This window comes from Anomalospiza imberbis, chromosome 3 (assembly GCF_031753505.1).
Source record: "Anomalospiza imberbis isolate Cuckoo-Finch-1a 21T00152 chromosome 3, ASM3175350v1, whole genome shotgun sequence".
Lineage (NCBI taxonomy): Eukaryota > Metazoa > Chordata > Aves > Passeriformes > Viduidae > Anomalospiza > Anomalospiza imberbis.
The window spans coordinates 25,682,469-25,705,047 of record NC_089683.1 but is presented as its reverse complement, the minus strand read 5'-3'; the positions used below and the strand labels follow the sequence as shown (position 1 = coordinate 25,705,047).

The window sequence follows — 22,579 nt, the reverse complement described above, 5'->3', positions numbered from 1 at the left end:
GATTCTAGAATAGGCTATATGTGCTTTAAAAAAAATAAATAACAACTGAAATATCACGATGTGAAATACACCCAAAAGAACTACTCACATATGGAGACCTTGAACACATCTTTCCATCTGTAATTCATTGATAATAGTAATGAAAATGACAGAGAGGAAGAAAACCCAAAAGAAAGAAGTGATGCACAATACAACTGCTCACCACACACTGACTGGTAATTGGTGACTTTCAAGTAACTCCCCTCAGTCTGCACACTGGCCATGACGTTCTGCAGTATGGAATATGCCTTTGGCTACTTTGGGTCAGCTGTCCTAATTGTGCTTCCTCCTGGCTTCTTGGGCAGCTGCTCCCTGGCAGAGCATGGAACACTGAAAAGTCCTTGATTTAGAGTACACCCTGCTCAGCAACATCTAAAACATTCGCGTGTCATCAACCTTATTCTCATTCTGACTCTCATTCTGAGTCCAAAACACAGCACAGTTAACAGCTACAGGAAGAAAATTGACTCTATTCCAGCCAAAACCAGGATAAATTACATGGACTTACAACTGTCTGAAATGTTCACCATTTTCAAGGCAATCTCTTAAGTCACCTCCATTTGCTCTGCTTTGGCTCATGCTGCCAACCAGTCTGCATGCATGCAAAGTGGGTCCCTTCTGGAAGAAATTCACATAAAAGGCACATTCTACACATTCCTCTACCTGCTACTGACCACTCCAGCCACAGTGCAAGACAAAACCTAGTCCAAAGTAAACCTCCCAAAACACGCAGAGAAGGAATGCAGCGTGCTCAGCATCAGGTGTGCGGCTGCGTGGATCAGCGCCTACGCTAGGTGCCGTGACGGTGGTGGCAGTGCCCACCATTCCCCTTGCCACTCCTCACCTCAGCAGAGCACTTAAAGCCTCACTCAGTTTGGGAGCTCCTCAGCCTTCCTTCTGCTGAACACCCAACAGTGACCTCCTCTTCATTAGATCTTGAAAGGCTTTGAAATCAGAGACTGTTTATTGTCTTGGATGCTTGCACTTCACAAACTTTGGGCCAGCATTCCTTTTGAAACATCCAACTCCAAAGTGAACTGGGGTACATTTGAGATTAGAGGTTGGATGGAAGAAAACTACTTCCTACATCAGCATGACTGCTGCACAGGACTATGTTCTGGCATAGTGCAACCCCTCAGAAATGCAACCAAATATTATCTTAGTATCTTCTTTACTGAGCCAGAATACTGAAGTGTCTTCTCCAGCACAATTTCAAATTTTAGATGTGTGTCTCCTGGTTTTATTCAAGTAGTGAAATACAATAATTTACTTTAAAGGTCCACTTAGAAGAATTGATACTTGCACATAAATCCATCTGCAATGCTTTACTGCAGAAACACATTTTCAGCTAGTAAAACAGGGATTGGAATTTTGAGGGCCTCTGGTTATTGATTTTATTTGGTAATTGTGTTTGTTGCTATTTTTGACTACTGTATAATTCTATCAGGGTGTCCTTTATTTTCAGAACCCTTATTTTCTGACTAAGTGAAACTTCAGTAGCACTACTACAATGCAGGAAATGTTTTCAAATGAATGATTCTTAGTGATTCTGCCTTTCTAATCTCAAAAAGCTCCATAACCATAGGACAAGGGATTCTTTCTGAATTTACAAAGCAGTAAGAGTTTTAAGCTTCTCAGTGTCCAACAGCTCACAAAGAGGATTTTCTTTTGGATTTTTCCGTATCATAATTTCCAAAATATTCGGCTTCCAAAGGAAACACAAAACAGTCAAAATGTGTGAAATATGAAAATAAATTTCAATTTGCTTTAAATAGCAACAAAAACATTAATTTCAATCTTTTGTTAGTTACTTGCAACTGTATGCCATAATCTGCACATTTTTCTGCTACCTAATTATAGTCCTCCTGGCTAATAAAAAGAAAGAAAATATAGTTTAAGGCAATTTGTAGTACTATTAATGAAGTGATGTAAACTCACAATAACAAAGCAGGCCAATAAAACAAAAAGGCTTTGCCCCATACCCTTCTTTCTTGCACTTCAGTTTAAGATTTTTTATTCAGAGGATTTTCTGTGATTATCTTCATTGTAACAAACACTTATTTTCAAAATATTTTATGCTTGAATTTCTAAAAATAAGTTTATTCTAATGTAGCAATCCACTACAGAATACATGTACAAACAGCCCATTACCAACACAGATTTCAAAGCCCAAGCAAAGCTCGGAAAGGAAGAGTTGGAAGTTTAATGTCTACGTGAGCAAGTTACAGCTGAACCAGAAATTACATTTTCCCTTGGATCACCTGCATCCACTGCCTTGATGACTTCACTCTTCTCCCAGCTGTTTCACTTAAGACCATAAATCTCAGAGCATGTCTGAAAGAGTTAACTTCTATTGAAAGAATCCATGATGTCCACTTAGGCATCTCCAGCTCAGGTATTCAGTAATGCTAAATCAGAGGACAGTTACCACTTCCTAAGAAACTTCAAATCCCAAAGTTTTTTAACCATCTACTACAACCCATGGACTTCCACACATCAGATGAGGTGATGCCAGAAGCTTAACCAATAAGAAAAACCATCCTTGTATAAGGATCCCTGCTTGGCATTTGGATGATTTGTTTATATCCATGGAGCCTCTGGCACCTAAAATCATAGATGAATTCATTCTACACAAAGTAACTACTTAGTACTTCCTAGCCAATAGCCACAGAATTATACCAGAATCATTATAGGCAGCAGAGCACACAATTGTACAAGCTAGGCTGTCATTTGAGGAACAAAGTTACAGCTAAAACAAAGCTCCAGGCAGGACAAGGCAAGCTCAGAAGAATAGAGGTCAGTGAGCCTTCATGTCAAGGTCTCCCAGAGCTGGTACAAGTCCATAGCAGTGACAGTACTGTGTTTATGTGGTTAAAGGCTGCACTGGTAGCAAGGTCAGCCTCCAGGAAGAGCATAATGTTGTCTTGAAACATTGTGCATCAGGTAAAATAAAACTGAGGTCTTTTAAATCCCTGGGAGAGTACTCAAACAGCATGCTAGAAAATACCAGCTCTGCTTGGAGCTCCCATCCACCGCACACTGGTTGCTTCTGGACTGAAAGCAGTTTGTGTGTTGGGCAACCTGAGCTTTGGGAGAATGGGAGGAATTTAGGTGAGCCAAAGCTTCATTCAGATGGCTGTTTAGCTTAGCAGGACACAGGAGGCTCCAACCACACTCAGACATTGAGGAAACTTTAAAAGAAATATATGCTAATAGGCTTTTAGCTTCTTCATGATAAATCAGTTGGTAGAATATCTTTTTTATTACTTTCTTACATACAGGTGTCTAAACGCTGATTATGTTCTCTTCCATGTATCAAAACCAGCTCTCTAAATTTAGTGCCAAGCTACAAATTAGGTAGCTGATTTCCCTCAGCTCCTCATATAGAAGAGACAGACAGACTCCTCCAGAGAGTAATTTTGATTGTAAGAACTCCTACTTAATTACCATCCCAATATAGCTAAAAAGGAAATACAAAAAACTTCTGCTTTGCAATTTTTTTTATTAAGATGAAACATAGAAAAATGATCACAAAAGGGGATAAAAATATTTGAACTTTTTGAAGAAAAACAAAAAAAGGTAAGCCAGACAAAAATTACCTAATAATTGTGAAGAAAGTTTCATTCCCCATCCTTAAACACACCCTATAAAATAGTTTCCTAAAGCAATAAGAATAAATACTGGATGCAATTACAGCTTCAATATTTATCTATTGTTTTTTCAGCCTTCTCAAAGCACTAAAAGCTTCTGTCTTCCAGGTGGTGAAGTGCATATTCCTCAGTACAGGGACAAATCCAGCTAGAGAAGGGAAATAATAAAAGAAAGAAAAAATAACACAAATAACACAGCTGCTTAGTCTTCAGTGAAGTATGCTTCCAGTCCTTCCAGTTCTGTATCAGCTTTTGCACTTGAAGAGGTGGAAGTAGAACTTGAATTTATGCTTTCCTGACTATTATTTTTTTGTTGAAAGTTTCCCGAGTTATTGAATTCCTTCTTCGGTTCTCTACCACCACTTAACAGCTTCTGACTCTCTGTAAAGTACTGATTAGGATGATTCAAAGAAAACCCAATGTCATCCACCTGCATATAAAAGGCAAGGAACATCAAGTTACTACACTTATTTCTAAAACTCATCTTTTTCATATTCAAAAACAGATTAATTAACAACTTAATAAGTTCCAAGTTTGTAGAAGAAAAAGTCATCGGTTTGTAAATAACGTTTCAGTAATTGTTAGCATAACGTAAATCTAGTTTCATCAGAAATTTTCTTCTTTCATTGCAGAAATAAAATAACTTTGGCATACTCAAACATTATTTCACACTGTCTTTACTACAGTAAAGAAAAATAACACCCCAAAGCATCTAAAAACACTTAAGTAAAATGGTATCTCTCTAGAGATGTAGAACTATTGAACCTACACCTTAAAATGGACTTTAACCACCCAAAATAGGGAGTGAGAGAAGTCTAGAGTGCAAATGAGAGTGAAAAATTCTGCTAGAAGTTGTAGCAACTGCACAGTATAAATCTAGATCTTAAGTTTGAAACTGCAAATGGATAAGAATAGCTTCATGTCTTTCCTTGTTTTCCCAAGAAGGCACAAATCCAATATTTATAAGGGAGTGAGCTAAGACAGAAGCCCCAAAGATTAAACTTATCCTTGCTCCATCAGTGCCACCATCAGCATCCTGACTCTAGATGCAAAACCAGTACCACAGAACATTTAGTCTTCAGTGCAAAAAATACAGAAAACTAGCAGCAGCAGATTTGCATTACTACTTTTTACTTAGCAGATGCATTCTTTCAGCTCTGGAATTATTTGATAAATGAACATTCAATTAATGCTTATCAAATATTTCAAATCAAGAAAGCTTTCAGCTTTAAAAGGAAGCTATTCTGATGCAATGACCAAGAACCAGAGTTATAACTTTTGTATTTCTTTTGGGAGGCTCAGAAGTTGGAAATGCTTACTTTAAAAGGTGCTTTCACCTCCTATTCAAGGCAACCTGCACCTTTCACCCGCCTGTCAGTTCATGTGAATTCTAGGAGCATTTTTAAAAAAAACCTGCTCTTAAAATACATTGGAAGTCTTACCAAACATGGCGTACAACACACCATGGAAGAGTAGGAGTCACATACCTGTAGAATTCTGCTCCCACTATATTCCCTTTTTCCCAGAAGGGGGTGGCCAATTCAGGCATAATAAGCAACTCTGCACACACACCGAGTCTCCTGAGGACATACTGTGGCTAATTTAATATGCCAAACCCCATCCATTTAAATTTCAGCTGCTTGTGAATAATCATAAAGCAGAGGATCAGTGTGTGCTCTAAATGGAACCCTGATTAAATGCATTACCACTGCCGAGCTTAGCTGCATTAGAAAATGGTGACATGGATAACAAAATCTAATTCAGACATGAATTGGCAACTGTAGTCAGTGATCTTGCTTGAAAAATCTTAAAAGTAACAGTCTTAGCACTCTAATTTGGTCTTCAAACACATTAAACAAAACGAAATTAAAAAAAAAAAAAAACCACCACAAACCAAAAAAAAAAAAAAACACCTAACCCAAAGTCATCACTGAATTTGATTTTAGTCTTATCTGGATGAGTTTCATCCAGCCAGCTTTCATCCATGCTCCAATTTTCATTACATGGGAACTAAATTACTTCTTTACATGAAAAAAGCTTAAAAAGAAGTGATGTATTGAAAAACTGGCTTTCCTTTTAGAAACTCTTAATGAGCTCTGTTTTTTTTAACCTTAAAATCTCAGTTCTCTTCAGACCAATTTAAGAGTCACTTTGTAAGTTTTAATTTTATTCTAAACTCTTCTCTCCCCAACAGTCTGGAAAAAGCTGTAGAATCAGCTCACTGTATGAATGGAGCCTACAAGCATATTTTCAGAGGTGATTGATTGTATTTGTGAATTTTAATTTGTGGGTTTTTAAAAGTTATTTACAGGTTGTTAGTTGAAATTGTTGTATGATTTCATGTACCATTTTTTTCCTTTTCAAACTTTAATGCTTAAATAAAAACTCTATCAGATGAAGCTTAGACAACTCTTAATTAAAAGAATTCTACCCATTCAAACCATCAAGTTTTTGTGAGCGCCTTAAAAGAAAAGAGGGAAGATTTTTTCATCATCTTCATTTGTGATATAGTAATACAGAAAGAATTCTGTTCTCTGTAATTTTCAACAGGGTTCAGTAAGCATTTCTTTGAATAAAAATATTCTACTCTGGCTGGAAATTCACAAGATATTTGAACACAAAAATGGAAGTAGTTTTTTACATTAGACTGCTCGTACAACTTTTATGCAAGTTTTACAAAGTTTTTAAGTAATATAGATCAAAGCACATTAATTTTAAAAGCCTCATCATTAACTTAGTTGTAAGTTAGCTGAGACTTACTACGAGAAATAGAGAAAGTAGATTTCTCTAACAGCTTTGCCAATGCACTGTTAAATCTATCTGGAATCCACCATACCTATATAAAAATGTATTTTCCGTGCAGTCAAAACTTTAAGCTTTTAACAGGCAAAAGCTTTAAAACTTTAAGCTTTTAACCAAGCAAAAAGACCTGGCACTTCAGACACAACTGTATAATCCAAGTAGGTGACACTAGCACAAGACTTTTTTTGGATTCAGCACATTTTGTACATACTGGCTCTCATACGAACTCCAGTTTAATATTCCTGTGATAGCAAATATTGTTTTGAAAATCCTGAAAGAATCATTTTGAAGCTGTAACATCTTTGGGCTTTAACCAAGAACTTTTAAAGTGACAGCTGATAATGGTACAGCTGATATAAGAGAAAAACCATGTGGAGCAATCATGCTGCTACAGCTTTGCCTTCGTGCACTTACTGAAGAGTTAAATTGCCTACATGTATCTTAGCTCCTGCCAGATCCATGCAGTGGACACACAAATGATGTCTGCTTTTGTTCCATTGTTGTGAAAAAGTGCAACTGAAGTTCAGGAGAGGTATAGCACTGAAGTTAATAAGCCCAGGTTACACAGAATACACAGAGCATCAGCTTTTTCTTAGCCCATGCTATTCAAAACCATAGCACTGAAGTGCAAGGACACAACCCCCATCACCAGCCCCCAAAAATGTATCTAGGCATTCTCACTCTAGTCCAGTTGCATGTATTAGCACAGTGTTGGTGCCAAGCACTAGACTACTGAAGCTGACCCTGTGGACTCAGAGAAACAAAATCTTTAACAAGTCTCAGTTACAAAGTCATTCACAGTCAATCTTACCCACATATACAACATAACTTTTAAGAAGTGCAAGCAAGACCAACAGCTCTTCCCAATACAAATCAAACACCTTCTTGGTAACATTTTTACATAATTTAGAATTCTCCATGTGAGCAAGTCCATTATTTCTATGAAAATTTTACTTAAGATTGCTCCCCCACTCAAAGAAACAATCAAAGTTATGCTAATTGATTCTTCTGAAATTTCCTTCAATGAAGAACTCTGCTAATGATATACAGGAAAGCAAAGGTTTGATTGCAAGCAAAGGTCACCAGCTTCAAAGACACATCTTTTACCTCCCCATAGGAAAAAAAAAACTTAATAAAGCACATAATTGTAGACTAGAAAAATCAGTCCAAGCAGGCTGGTAACAAGTTGAGCAGCTAAATTCTGTAATAAAATCGTCATCATAAGCATGTGCCATTCAAACTACAGTGTCTGTGTACTTTGCTTTCTCTCGCTGAAATTATATCAAGAGCAAAGCAAAAAGATGATTGTGAGTGCAAGCAGAAAAGACATTTAGATTACCACAAAATTGATAAAAAATAATGCTTTTCTGGAATTTCCTACAGAAGAATGGAAAGACAGCTTTCCTAAAACGCATAGTAGCGATTTATCTTTTGATGAATGTTGACCTTGGGGTCTATAGTCATCTTGAGAAAATATTATTTCTACTGACATGACCTTACACAGAGCAAGTGTTACCTAAATTTAAAATTGTATATTATTTTTAATTTCCTTCCACATTATTAGACTTGTTCTCACATTTTCTAAGACTGTAAGACAAAGTGTTCCTCTCAAAATACAGCTGCCAAAACAACACTGAACACAGGCTCAGGGTACACCTTTGCTATACACTCATATATGACTGCTGGAAATATGTAAAGATAAACAGTTTCACTTAAGTCAATTGTGAAAACCAGTAAGAACAAAAAAGTCAGTGGTAAATGCCTCTGGGTAAGTCATCTAATCCTCATCCATGTCCTTAGTAAGGCTGTTCCATAGTCTGATGTTAGAAAGAGATGCTTCCATATTTTGCTTTGTGAAGCAGTTTTTTTTGAAGCAAGAGTTTTTTTGATGACAAGGAACCTTGAAGCAGTGCAAAAGCTGGTTCTTTGAATCAAGAAATCACACAGGAGATGGAGTGTGGCCATTTGTTATCTTAAAAAATTTTGGAGAAAATTTTAAGATAACTTTGCTTACAATTAAACAAATGGGAAAGATCTGAGAATGCTCATCTTGATTTAAAAAATAATCACACATGACTACAAATATGAAAAAATACCAAATAAAAATTAACAAAAGGTACCATGAAAATGCCAGGAGATTAAATTAAGAGGTTTTAGATACTTTCCCTTTATTTTTTTAGGTGTATCTAAACACATCAAACTTACTCAATGTATTAAAGTTTACAAATTTGATTAAAAGCAGGATATTGAAAAAAGCTAAATGACTTGAAATAGGTAAGGTACAACAATATTGACCTTTTCAGGAAGACACATAATATTTTGCAACATCTTGTAATATTGGGGGTATTAATAATGTCAATATATAAATGCAGAAGATTACAGATTAATATTTGAAATTAGTGAAAAGACAACTAACAAGGCAAAACAGCTAATGATGGATGGGCAAACTGAAAATAGTCTCTGGGCTTCATTCATGATTTCCAAGGCCTTCCTCAAGACAAAGTAGGTGATAACAGCTGAACAAAGAGTAGTAGCTACTCACATCATGCGTCAGCTCGAAGTACTTCTGACAGGCCAGCTGGTAATGCATGCCCTTCACCAGCTCCAGGACCTGCACGGGAGAGCAACGAGACAGACTCACAAGCAGCACACATTCAACTGCCTGACACTTTCAACAAAAAGGTATTCCACAGCAGCCTTGTACAACAGCTCATGGACATCTGCAGCACACGAAACCCGTGAGTCCTGCAAATAACTGGCAACGTTTTAAAATGCCCTGGCTACGTTAAAAACAAGATAAAACCACAGGAAGGTACGCCCAACCCTTAAAATGTAATTTCAATACTCTTAACTTCAAGAATAACTTGAATCTATATTTTGGTAATATCATTGTGACAGTTATTGTCAAACTATCATATTGCAACATCTCTTCTATAATTGCAGACATAAATCTAGGAATTCAAGTGGTTGAAGCATGAAGCAATCAAGGACATGATTTGTATTTTTATTTTCCACATTACCAGTTCATGCAGATGCACAGCAAAATACTACTGTGCTCCCATCAAGAAAATTTAATGCAAATCCTTTAGACAAGTATGTGTGAGAGGGGAATGCTTTTACCTTCAATCAGATTTGTCCTTTTTGAAATGAAGCTATTTCTAGTCAAGCTCAGCAGAATATGTGAGTGAATAGACTGTTTTGAACATGTATTAGGAAAATCATGCCATCTTTTGTAAATACAATTTGCTTTCCAATTCTATTTCAGGTAATCTCTTCTGTGCTGCATGAAGTCCCATTCTTATCACCGGAATGCAATGCTGGTTGAAATATTTTAAAGTTTCATTACCTCCTCCCTCCTTTATATAATCAAAATGTATGCTCTCTCTGCTTATCAAACAGAGAAAATTGCTGGAATTAAGAGATAGCCTCAGTGGAAGGAAAAATAGTTTTCAAGAAATGTTAATTTCAAGCCATTTCCCAAGGTTGACCTTTGTGTCAAACACAACAATATACAGCTTAAATCCCTGCTGTACTCATTATCGGATGGTGCCTTGTATTTATTGACAGATATATAAATAAATTACATTTGCTGAATGGATAAAAACAGCAACACACTGCCAGGAAAGTACTTAGCCCCATTATTTCTCTGTAATAGCCCAGCTGATTACATTTCTATCCCTCTTGCCACCTCCTGTTAAACCTTCTGTAAAACACAAAGGCCAAGGCCAGCTAGGCAATGAAGTCTGAAATCTGCCACTATCTGTATACATACATATATTTCCATTTTTTCTCCTCTCTCTTTGAAACAGACTGGAAAAATTAGTAGTTAAGGACTGAAAAACCTCATCTATTCTAAATATTTCAATTTCATATTGCCTTACCTTTGCTTGTTTGTTCCTTACAATATAATCTATGCCATACAAAAGAGCCACCTCTATTTTAAAGCAAATGCTAACCATGTTATATATAAAGATTTTCTTAAAAAGTATTTTCACCTAATATGGAGTAATTATCAGAAGACCTATTTGTCTGTTGGTTAGTTAAAAAAAAACATTCACAGTATTATATAACATATATATATATATATAACCTGAATTTTCCAGTTGAAATAAGTCAGCTAATTCAATCTAGTTCACAAATACTTAAGATTTTCTCAAAATTCTTCTTTATTTAATCAAGATTATATGTAATAAAATTAGATAAATAAACAGTTTTCTAAATTTAGTTATAAATACATTTTAACTCTCAGAACCTTTATCGAGGAAACAAACTCAGATAGGTACAAATTCTTAATATAAACCCTAAGAGAGAAAAAAAGTTAGTATACATGTAAATTTCAACTGGCCACACCATGGGGGACCAGGTTCCCCTTCTGCATATGTGAAAGGGAGGGGGAATAAGGGGCACATATTTGAAGAAGAATAGCTTTAGTAGATTAACTTGCTGTATGAGGGAAGAAGTTGCTAAGAGGAAACAAAAAAGTTTAAACACTGCAATAGAACGAAGCCCAGCTAGAAAGGAGTCCTCTGTGTGAGAGAAACTAACAATCCTCTATTAAAACAAAACAGATTTACCATCCCTAATAAATACTATCTTTTCTACTACGTTTCTGTCCATAATGAAAGCAAGCTTGCAGCTGTTTTTCCCTCATATTTCCCAGAAACAGACCTCCACTCAAAGCTTAATTCACAGCAGCAATCTTCTGCCTCTATGTGCATTAAGCCATTTAACCTGCATTGCTTTGTTTTGTAAGGAAAGGTACACACTCAAGGACTTTTCCTGTGTCTTTTCTTGTCTTTATGTGCCTTTTTCTTCACTGCAATCTGCAACTTGCTTTTCTGATGCTGCTCGACTGACTGCTAATGAGGCTGAGATGATGTTTGGCAGATGTATGCAGCCACCTGCTTTTATAGATCCTCAGCACTCAAAGTAAAGATGTTGCATAGCAGAACAGTTGGGGCTCTATAATTATCCACTGTTATTTTCCACTCACTCAAAGTGAGTTTGGGTTTGGGTTTTTTTACATTGCAAAATTAACTTCTCATGAAAACCTTTCTACCACAGACTCAGTTACGAGTGATTAATGTCTAACTTTTCCTGGAAACTTTCTTTAGCTGCAAGGGAAAATATTTTTACGGACAGCAATAACATACAATTTTTTAAATATTAGATCAACAGGTAGAGAATTAAGGGTTTTTTCACTGTGGTGGTCTTGTGGTGGGTTTTTCTGTAGGTTTGGCAGCTTTTTGTTTGGTGTTTTGATGGGATTTTTTTCATTCATAGAAATATACAGCCGTATCAGAGGCCTAAGCACAGACTGGTTTATTTATTTCCATCTCTGTGAAGAATCTCCAACCCACCAAAACACTAAATCTGTCGAAGAATATGACACAAAGTTCAGTGAGTAGCTTAATCAAAACCTTTAATTTAACCCAGTTATAAGAAAAAAAAAATATTTTTAAATTAAGAGGAGAATTCAACTAGAAAGAACAAGCCTTCTGAAGTTATCTGCTGTTCATCGATAGAAGTATTTTTCCCTAAAATGCTTGTATTCCTAACAGAAAAGCAAAAAGAACTAGTCTAGACTCTCTGTTTCTCCTGTTAGTAGAACCAGAAATTTTTACTACTTTTTGCTTTTGCTTTGTTATTGACATGATTTGGGAAAAAGGTAATTTCTCCAAGAAAACTTTCTGAAACAAATAATAGATATTTTGAAATAACTATTTCAAAGCCTATAATTTCTATCTCTCTATATGTAAGATGTGCAGGCAACACATTACAGTGCATTTAGTACAGCATCACAACAGATGTATTTATCACAGAATCATAAAATGGTTTGAGTTGGAAGGGACCTTAAAGACCATCTAGTTCAGACCCACCTGCCATGGATGGAGACACCTTTCAGTAGACTAGATTGCTCAATGTCCCATCCAACTTGGTCTTGAACACTTCCATGGATAGGACATCTACAACTTCTCTGGACAACCTGTTCTAGTGACTCACCACCCTCACAGTAGAGAACTTCTTTATATCTAATCTAAAACTCCCTCTCTCAGTTTGAAGTCATTCCCCCTTGTCCTGTCACTACATGCACTTGTTCAATGCCTCATATGTAAAAACATATCTTAACATATATATTAATCTTCATATTCTCCAAATTGATTAGCTGTTATCAAACCTGATTTCATTAGGATTTTACCTAGTTAGCAGTATATAAGAGAGGGAAATGAAAAATTATACACTATAAATTCAAATGCTATGCACTTACACATCCCACATCAGATGCTCAGCTAATGCTTCTCTCTCCAAGAAGCATTGAAAAAAAAGAAAGCTACTATGACAAATATTGCCTAACCTAAGGAAAATGTGCAATTAATACAAATTAAGTAATTCAGTTATTGGAATAAACATCAGGATTACCTCTCTGCTTTGAGCACTATGATAACTAGGAAAGGCCTGTAAGTCATCTGCTGTGTTACTATGAGACCATTACTTCAGCAGATACAATCCTAGACAAGATACAGCCTCAGAAAATCTAGACTGGAACAACAGGTTGGATCCAAATACTTCATAGCAAGCAGATTCACATATTCAAATGCTTTGATCCCAGTTTTCATTACTGACAGTACTACAAAATGAATGCAATGAAAGCAGTCTAATGCTCAGACTGACTATTGAAGTCACATGAGGTCTGGCAGTATTTGCTCTTTACCATCATCACATCATCTTTCCCTTTTCACACCCAGTCTTGTGAAAAAGCCCTTTAGGATGGGGTTTGTTCCTACCAAGCAGCAATCAAATGCTTTATCTGTATTGGAAAAACTCAGAAACTTTTATAAATCTAAAAGGAAAGGGTGCATGTCAAGAGTATGGCCAGCCCCAGAAACAGAAGGCTGAGAACACTAGAAAACTGAGCATCTGGGGTAAAACCACAGCCATTAGGGCTAGACATCAACCTCCACTGTGGCTCACATAATAGCCATGAGTAACAAGCTTCAAAGACAAGGAAAAGCCTTGTTTGTGGGTTTGGAGGGAAGACATGGGTACTCTAACCAAAAGATGAAAATCCCAGTGGGGGACCAATTCATCACTGCATAGCTAAATTCAAAAGAGATGCTTGAAAAATTATGCATCATTGCCAGAATTTTGGAACAGAGCAAGGAACGACAAGAGGTCCTGAGCCCCAGAAAAAAACATGCCATTTATTGAAATACATAGGTGAAAGGTCAAGCTCTGAACCATTCATTAAAAATAGCTATCTACCAGTTCGTAAGGGAGCTCTTGTTGGACCTGGAGTTAACAGAAGTATTAAGAGTCAAAGGGTATGGTTTGAGTGAATGCCAGTCTAGTTACATGGGACCACTGAAAGATTGGTAAACCATCCACCCCTAACATCTATTCACAGAGCTAAAGGAAAAAAAAAAAAAAAAAACGTTTCTGATACTCAGCAGCCATCATTAAGATCAGAGAAGACTCCTCAAAGCCCTGTCTGGACTGAAGGATCCTGACCTGTTCTTAGCCACACAAACATTAATAGACCATGAAAATGGAGCAGAAAGGAGAGGCAGCAATAATGACAACTTGGAGACTGATGGCAACCATTTTTCTTCCTCTTCTCCTACTGGATATCTAAAAGACTGTTTAACGTAAAAGACTGATTCCTCAGAAGCCAGCAGCAGCCAACATTTTATTTTACATTATTTTGTTTTATTTTTACTAGGTTTTGCAGGGAGGGTGTATCATTTTGGGGTTTCTTAGGCTTAACACTAGGAGTGGACCCTGAAGAGCCCTTTACCCTAAATGTACTTAAACACCACAAAAGTCATGGACAGGACAACATCCATTTCTGGGCAAAGAAGATGTTGATGGAGACAGTTTTTCTTAGTCACTTTTGCTAAGAAGATATAAGACTGCTAGTGAATCCAAATTCTACTTTGTATTAAAAAAAAAAAAAAACAAAACAAAACAAAAAACCCTAAACACACACACAAAAATAAAATTACAATTCACATTAAATAAGGAACTACATTAAATATGAAGATGCTCTCTTACTGTGCAAATTCACTGAAGAAATAACCTCTAGTAAATCCTACCCACACATACAGCAAGGCATCTAAGCCAGTAAATCCTCACCAATCTTTCCAATGATTAGGAGGATAAAAAATCCCAGACCAGCATCAATTCTTGATATATATATATATATATATATATATATATATATACATACATATATATATATATACACATATATATATATAAGGAAAAAGAGCCAAAGAAAAATAACTCTAGGTCCTGTCAGATACATAGATGCTTACTGATATGAACCAGAAGAAAACAGGGAAAAAAAGAAAAAGGAAAAAACACTCGTACAAAAAAGTACAAGTATTTCAGGAATTTGTCAATAATTACTATAGTGAACTCTTTAAAACTATTTTGTTTTAATTTTTATCTTAATTAGTCCTTCCAAGGCAGACTGCTTTAAGTGGAACTTTCACATTCTTTTCCATCTGATACAACAGTCTGTTGGATGCCTGACAAACAATGGTGACATTCCACATGAACTAAAGACAACAACTTAAAGCACATTTTTCCTAAAGCAGCTTCCAGCCAGTTAATACACAGAACTGTTTGGTCTCAGCTTAAATCTCACCCCTACCTCTTCATTCAATGAAAATGATGACATCCTCTTACTGCCTTAAGGTCTTGCTAGAGAATGCAGTGGGAGACACAGTTCTTCAGGACACATCTCAAAGTTCCAATTCCTACATTGTTTTTGCTATGTAAGATCAATTTTAGATACATTTAAGTTTACATTATTTAAAAGCTGATAAAAATTTCTTCTTAATTCCATTAGGTGTTTTATGTGCTTTTGTTGTTCAGAGGAAGTTAGCACAACAGATAATGAGGAATGTATGGGTTTTAGAAGTTTATTACAGAAATAATTACATTTGTGTACTGACTACACAGTAGTCATCCACCAGTCACTGAATAAAATAAGAATAAAAATAAATTCTCTAAAACACAGCCAGATTCATTTAAATTTCTTTTCTAATCACAGTGCAGTAAAACAAAGTATAAAAGAATTCTGGATTGTATCCACTACTGGAATAAACCTCCTCACAATATTAAACAATAAAAGGTGGTGACAATAATCATCACATCAGTTGGAGCATTGCAGCCCAAAAGCCAAAATTCTGGTAAAAAACTTATATAAGAAGAAATATTTCACAATACACAGTGACAAATTGCATGTGGCATTCCTACACGAATAGAAAGTAAAATTGAAAAGCAGTGCCTTATTAATGAAAGTGTCAAGCAAAATATGCCTTACCTGAGCTATTCCACTGGGAGGGATCTTGTATGACTGCAGCTTTTGCTTCAGCAGCTCGGGATCACTGTGGCGGAATGGGCACCCTGACAGTAAAAAATAAGCAAGCTCACAAACAAGGCTGTTTACTCAGGAGTTAGTGCAGTAAGGCACTCAAGAGACCAGCTAAGCTGTTCCTAATTGTCTAACAGCTTATTAATAGGAAAGTTAATTACCCATATGTACAATTGCCTTTTTTTCCTCTAAATAATTACTTTACTGCAGAGTTATCAGGGCACCACAGGCTCAAGAGTCACATAAAATATCCCACCATAAACAGGCCACAATTCTTATTCACTGACAGGAAAACAGTTTAAGTTTAGTTCCTCACTAACAATGACAGTGTTGGTACATTTAATAGCTGTGGAAAAAACCTAAGAAAATAAAAGTAATGAGAGTCAACTGGCCCTTAAAAGCACAGTCAGTTGTAAAAATATCACCTTATAAGTAACTTAGAAAGTTCCACCAGCTAAGTGGATTTTTTTTTTGTCCTAGAGTGAGTTTTGAGACACAACTGAATGAATGACTGAGTATCAGCATAACAACAGTGAAGCAAGTGTAGGTTTTCCATGTTTAATCATACAGTTGCAGGAGTTTTTAAAATACCCTAGCAAACTTCAGACTTCCTGTATGATTGAATTCATATCTCAGAACACCTCTAAATGGTCATTTCTTAAAGCATCTGCACATTTAAAGTCTCCTTGAGCTGCACAACACAACGTATGTAAAAACAGCGTTATCAAGTCTGATCTAAAGAGAATAGTTCAAGACCACTGTGGTCTGGAAATTAAATACACAATTTAAGAGACTACAGGAGGGAATAACTTATCTAGCCAAGAGATTCTGCTGTTTGTAAATGCTTGGGGTTTTTCCCCTTAAGGAACTCACCATGATAATCCCCTTGACTTGGTGGATTGGACATGATAATCTTCATGCAGCTGTATGGGGTATAATCAGTCCTCTTTCCTTCTTTCCCATAGCTGTGGCGAATGCTGTAAGCATATCCTTTGTCAAACTGAGTAAAAACAGAAGAATAAATTCTTATAGATTGGTCAGTAATTCTACCTTCTCTGCAAATAGAAATATTGAATAACAAAATAAATTTTCCAAACATACTCAAACAGAGGAAAATAAAAACCTAGTTGCTTGCTGCTAGCTTTGAGTTTTATATTACACGAACTTGCATTTGTACATAAATGTGCTTTACAGACAGAACTCAAGAGAAGTGTCTAGCTGCACTGATTTAAGGTCTTTTCAGCTGATTCTGTAATGGCTTTAAAGATAAGTTGATATAAGGATCAAAATTTTGTACCCTACAGTATTAGTAAATGGAGAAAACATGGTAATTTAAAATCTTTCATAAATGTCCATCAACTGATTGCCTGATCAGGGGAAAAAACAAATAGAAATTTAGATTTCTTTACTCAGGTTCATGTTCTTGTTCTCCCGAAGTATAATGTTACACCTAGCTTTGCTTCAGCACTGAAGTTCAATTTTTCAGATTCTAAAATGATGTATACTTTGCTTGTATAAAAAAGATTTTCTCTTATGTCTACCAATAGACCAACAACTCCTCCAATAAATTGAAATCTTATAAAGTATATTGATGTAATCTAACAGTTATCTTTACAGCTGAGAACACAGCTATCAATATATCATTTTAGATAAGTCCTGTGGAAACCACTCAATTACATGAGTTCATGTCACTTTTTACGTGGTAATAGGTCACATAAAATCTGTAGAGGAATCAGATTACTTAATATACAGATTTCATTAAATTGCATTAGTTACTATAAGACATCAAGGAACATTTGTTCAAATAACATACTACAAGTTCTAAAAACCACAAATACGATAAAATAATGAAGCATCATATTTAGAATTACACCTCTTCAGTCTCTCTTTGCCTCAAAAAAGAACTATGACAATACATAAAAGGAACAACTCTGCTCTTGCTCAATTCAAAATTATAGCATTAATCTCAAATTCTCCATCTAAATAATAGACAATTCCTATAAGAATTTAGGTTTTCTTCTCAAAAACCATTTAAAATTAATTTTTTACTCTGACTCTGGTATTTTATTAATACAAGACAATGTAATATACTGAGAAAAAATCATTTCAATATACCACTGCTAACACTACTACTCTAAGAATATTCTCATTTCTACTGATAAAAGTAGTTCTCTATTTGCCTGTGGATGTCTAAATAGTATTTCAGAATATTCAAATACCTATGAAATCTCTTGACTGGCCTAAAGATGACAAAAACAAACTAGAAACAAAAATGTATTTTTTTCCAATGATTTTGAAAATATAGTTAGTTAAAACTCTATAACATTATATGCAAATATACATGATAAATGTGTATAAAAATACACACAAACTTTGAGAATAAAATCCTAAATTGCACCTGAATCAAACAGTAAAAAAGAGATTTCTCCATCAAGATGCTGCTCATAATCAAGTCAATACAAGAAGACTAAAATTCAGCACTCATCCCTATTAAGGCTTAAGACATCCAAAGCTCTGAACAAACATTGACTAATTAATCCATACTGTGCATTTGACAAAGTGACTTTACTTTAAAAGACTTTTTAAAAAGCAAGAAGGGGAAGAAAAGAGAGAACATAGCATTTAGTTTTCAGCATAGCCACAGGCAGGATCAAGCAGTTGGGAATACTCCTTCCTATCTAGTCAACCTTTTTGCTCAGGAGATAAAAAGAACTGGTTGGTTGAACAGCAAATGAACACCACTTTTTCTAGCAACAGAGCTGGGCTTACCAACTCGACATTAGAAAGAATTCTCTGGCTGTGTGCTCACACTTGGAAGGGCCAGGGAACAGCTCCCCACCCCTTCACAGGGCACCAGCAGCTACTGGCCAAGTCCTGCTGCTGCTCCTGTTGGAGCTGCAAATGATCTGGCTACTCCTGAGAAACGGCAAAGATCAAATACAAAGATGTCTGCATTTTAATTTCCAATCTCTGCATGAACCCGTTAAACTGAAGATGGAATCTGGGATCCTGTAGCCACCTGTTCTTCTACCCAGAAGCTCTGGAATATTTCCTCCTTTTCAAAAGATGGATTAAAGCACATTTCGTCTTCTTAACAAAGGATATTTGAGCAAGCAATTAAGTTAGACTAATTTTTTTTTTCCCCAAGGGGAAAGCAAATCATGAATGCTTCAGGATGTACTGCTTGGTTTCCTAGAAAATTAACACCCCTCTCTAACGGCTCTGTATACTAAAATCTTGAGCTGTACTTTTCACATCACTTGCCTTAATGCCCACAGAAATTACTTTCACTACCTAACTCATTACTTTATGCTGAGAAGCAGCTCTTGCAGTAAATAGAAACAACAGCTACATGATAACACAACACAGCCTTGGGACAGGTTGGATATTTTCTCACAGCTTTCTTGTAATCCTGTTTGATTCTCTCTTTTTGCAGTGGCAGATGGCAGAGAATAGCACAGCTACATGGCACAAGTTGGCACATGTGCAGTTACACACATCACTGGGAGCCCTCTCATCCTTGTGATTCAGTTTTTCTTATCATTGATCAAGGAAACAGGATTTTAGCAGAGCCAATATCTGACAGGCTGTGTGGTCATCCTCAGTGGGAAGAAGTCATGAATTGGGGCATTTCATTACAGAAAACGTATCCTGCAGAACAGCCTTCTTGTACACTGGGGAGTAAACTCCATAGTCAGCCTCATTCTTTCTTAATACCATTTAATACCATTACTCTAGGATGTGCATAAAAAAAACAACCCCACAAGCAGCAACCTGTTTTGCTAGAAAAAGCACCAAGGTAAAATTAGACATGTTGAAATCTGCAGATACAAGAAGGCAGAGGGATCTGTTCCTTCCTATTTATTCTAACACTCCAAACTGAAGTGGTTCAATTAAAATTCATTGAACAAAATAAATTATAGACAGCACATATCATGCATGTAGATGTTTGCATCTACAATGTTACATTCTAATTGCTTTGTTTTAAACTATTATAGAGAAACAGCTTAAAAACCCGCAAAACTACTATTACCATCTATTCTAACTGCAATCTATTAAAAGGGCATTATGGCAACAACCTGTAAAAGGTCAGGCTCAAATTAAGTGATTTGAAAAATCACCAAAATTTTTGGTGATTTTTGTATGAAATTTTGAGGGTCTAATTGAGCCCTGATATGAACTTGCTCAACAGTAATGATGCTGCAGGAGCAAGTCCATTTCCCTTGTACTCTACGTGACAGTTCCCACTGAGATGAAACAAACACAAAACAAAAAAATTATTCATAGAAAAGCTCGCTATATTCTACACATTCCACCACAGTTGTGCTAAATATCAACAGAAACTGCCAAAGTTACCATGAAACAGTAATTCTGAAGCAACATCATTACACTATTGAGATGACCTACTGCTGGTCACACTTGACAGCAAGGATTCTCTCCAACTTTTTAACTGTACGGCCCACATCAGGACTACCTCACTTACTTTGCCTCTATTTAGCTCTCTGAGCTTTCTAAAATCTGCAACACATTTATAATTTATGTGTGAGGTGAATGGGCCATGGCTTTGGCAAGGGAGAAAGAGATCAAGAAATGTATCTCATTTAAGCAATGAACTGATTCACACCGAGGCCAAGAAGCTGAGGCAAAGGCAGCCCTAAAATTGTCATTTGGATCTTGGAATGTGTAAGTCTAGGCTTTAGAAGCAGTGTGAATTTTTGTTTTAAAAGAAACTGCAAGCCAACTTTCCAAGCTTTAACTTGATCACTAAAGACATAGTTTTTTTGGGGCTTCTCTTTCCTTTAGGCAGGGCTGTAGGATGCAGGTGATGACATCAGCAGAGCTCTTCAGACCTGGCAAGTGGGCAGCTCTGAGGGTTTATGCACCGGTGTCTGCTGTAATGAACTGGCATGTCCATTGTATCAAACTGAAGGTGCTAATGGTGACACTGCGTATCCTGGTGACACTGAGGCTTTCTTAGACAACTTTCTCTTCTAAGAAACAAAACTCTGAGTACTGATGGGACAACTGGGACAAAACCAATAGTCCAAAGCCACAACCAAGGAGGCTTGGGAGACAGTTCACTTGGTATAGATAAGTGTACTGTAGCAAGGAACTTATCTTTTGCTTTTATGTGGTACATTCACATGAGTATCACGGTAATGCAGATTAATTTGTCTAACAAATGTTGGTAAAGACACACATACTGTACTAGATAGCCTTCACTAGAAGATAAAAAAGTTATAAATTATAGTATAAATAAAAAGGGATAGATACAGATACAGACATCTAAAAGCTATAAATTTGCAACTAGTATAGCCTAATACCAGATTCTCATATTCCAGACAGGAAATTCCAGATAGGAAATGATCCAAATAATAAAAGCTTTTTTCAACAAGTTCTGACCACATAAATGCATACAAGATCTTTAGATATGGAATGAGGATGTACCTCAAAAGGTCCATTTGGCAGGTGTATGCTCTCCTTTGAAGGAAAGTTTTCAACAGACAGAGCAGGAAAGCATGGGTTATGTCTGCCCCATAATTATCAGTTTGATATAACAGAATACACTTTCAAAAGAGAGCTACAAGAAATGACATTCCCTAGCCACTCCAGTCACTGAACAATGAGCATCATGTCATCACTGACAGCTACCTTCCTTGTAACATTTGCCATATTTGCAGATTAGTATCTGTAAATATAACTAGGTACCCCATAAAATTTGTTATCAAATTTGATATTCAGCATGCATATTAGGATGGAAAATAATTTGCTGAAAGATCTTGCAAGTTCTGTATGCTCAGGTTCACATTTCCACAAAACTTTCATTTTCAGTCAGAACTACTTTTATATATTCTTGAAAATTTTTATGCATCTACTCTTTACAGTACTGGGAAATTTATTTATGTAAAGTCTATTAACTAAGCAAAATGGTGCACTAACTTTGTCTAGCTTCTTGGCTGACCACCTGATTAGTTCCAAGTCTGCAAAATTCAAAGTAATGGCTTAACACTTTTTTTTTAAAACAGTCATTGGGTAATTTCCTGTCTAAAATTGTTGAGCCTGTGTAGATAACAGCTTCAGATTCATAAATTGATCGCACACAGTCACGTATCTGCTGAAATAATAGGTTCTCTTTCTCATTCATTTCCTAGGCTGTCACTCAAATCATTATTGTTGACACTGCTTAGTTGGCATATCTTTATCCAAGCAACTTTTCTTTTTTAAAGCTCATTCTTAAAATAACCTCAACTTGAGATTATCTTTATGCAAGCACAGTTGTATTTAGGAGCATAAATAAATGCTTCTGTATCTGCCAGCAACAAAAATTTGTCCTAAATTACCATCCTGTAGCCCAATTTGTACCTCAAAGGTACAGATCAGAGACATCACCTAAAACCGAGCTGGAAAACTGCTACATTGTGTAGTCAGCACAGACCAAATCACAGCAGTATAAAAAACCTTTTCCCCTCCAGTTCCAGGATTATCAAACTACATGAGGCAGGAACCTCTTAGTGCTGGAGATGGCTTTATCTACTATAAGAAAATCAGAATTTTTTTTATATCAAACACCTTGTATACTACCCATATGAGCATAAAGTGTGTGGCTGATGAACTAGCTAAAATTCAATACCCTAGGCTTTTATTTTCAGCAGTCTAAGCTTGCCTTCATATAATTTAGCTAAATACACCATTTATGTACACATTT

At 36.1% G+C, this 22,579-nt stretch overlaps 1 protein-coding gene across 2 annotated transcripts in view; it reads right to left on the bottom strand.

Annotated features, from left to right (window-relative positions):
- Positions 1-3,521: 3,521 nt before the first annotated feature.
- The window catches only part of PRIM2 (DNA primase subunit 2), an 88,986-nt gene continuing 69,928 nt past the window's right edge, over positions 3,522-22,579 (bottom strand). For both annotated transcript variants that reach the window (XM_068183687.1, XM_068183686.1), the window contains 4 exons: positions 16,747-16,873; positions 15,823-15,905; positions 9,034-9,102; positions 3,522-4,119 (listed from right to left, as the gene is read on the bottom strand). In XM_068183687.1, coding sequence (XP_068039788.1) covers positions 3,892-4,119; positions 9,034-9,102; positions 15,823-15,905; positions 16,747-16,873 — 507 coding nt within the window. In that variant the 3' untranslated portion in view covers positions 3,522-3,891. The remainder of the gene's footprint in view (positions 4,120-9,033; positions 9,103-15,822; positions 15,906-16,746; positions 16,874-22,579) is intronic.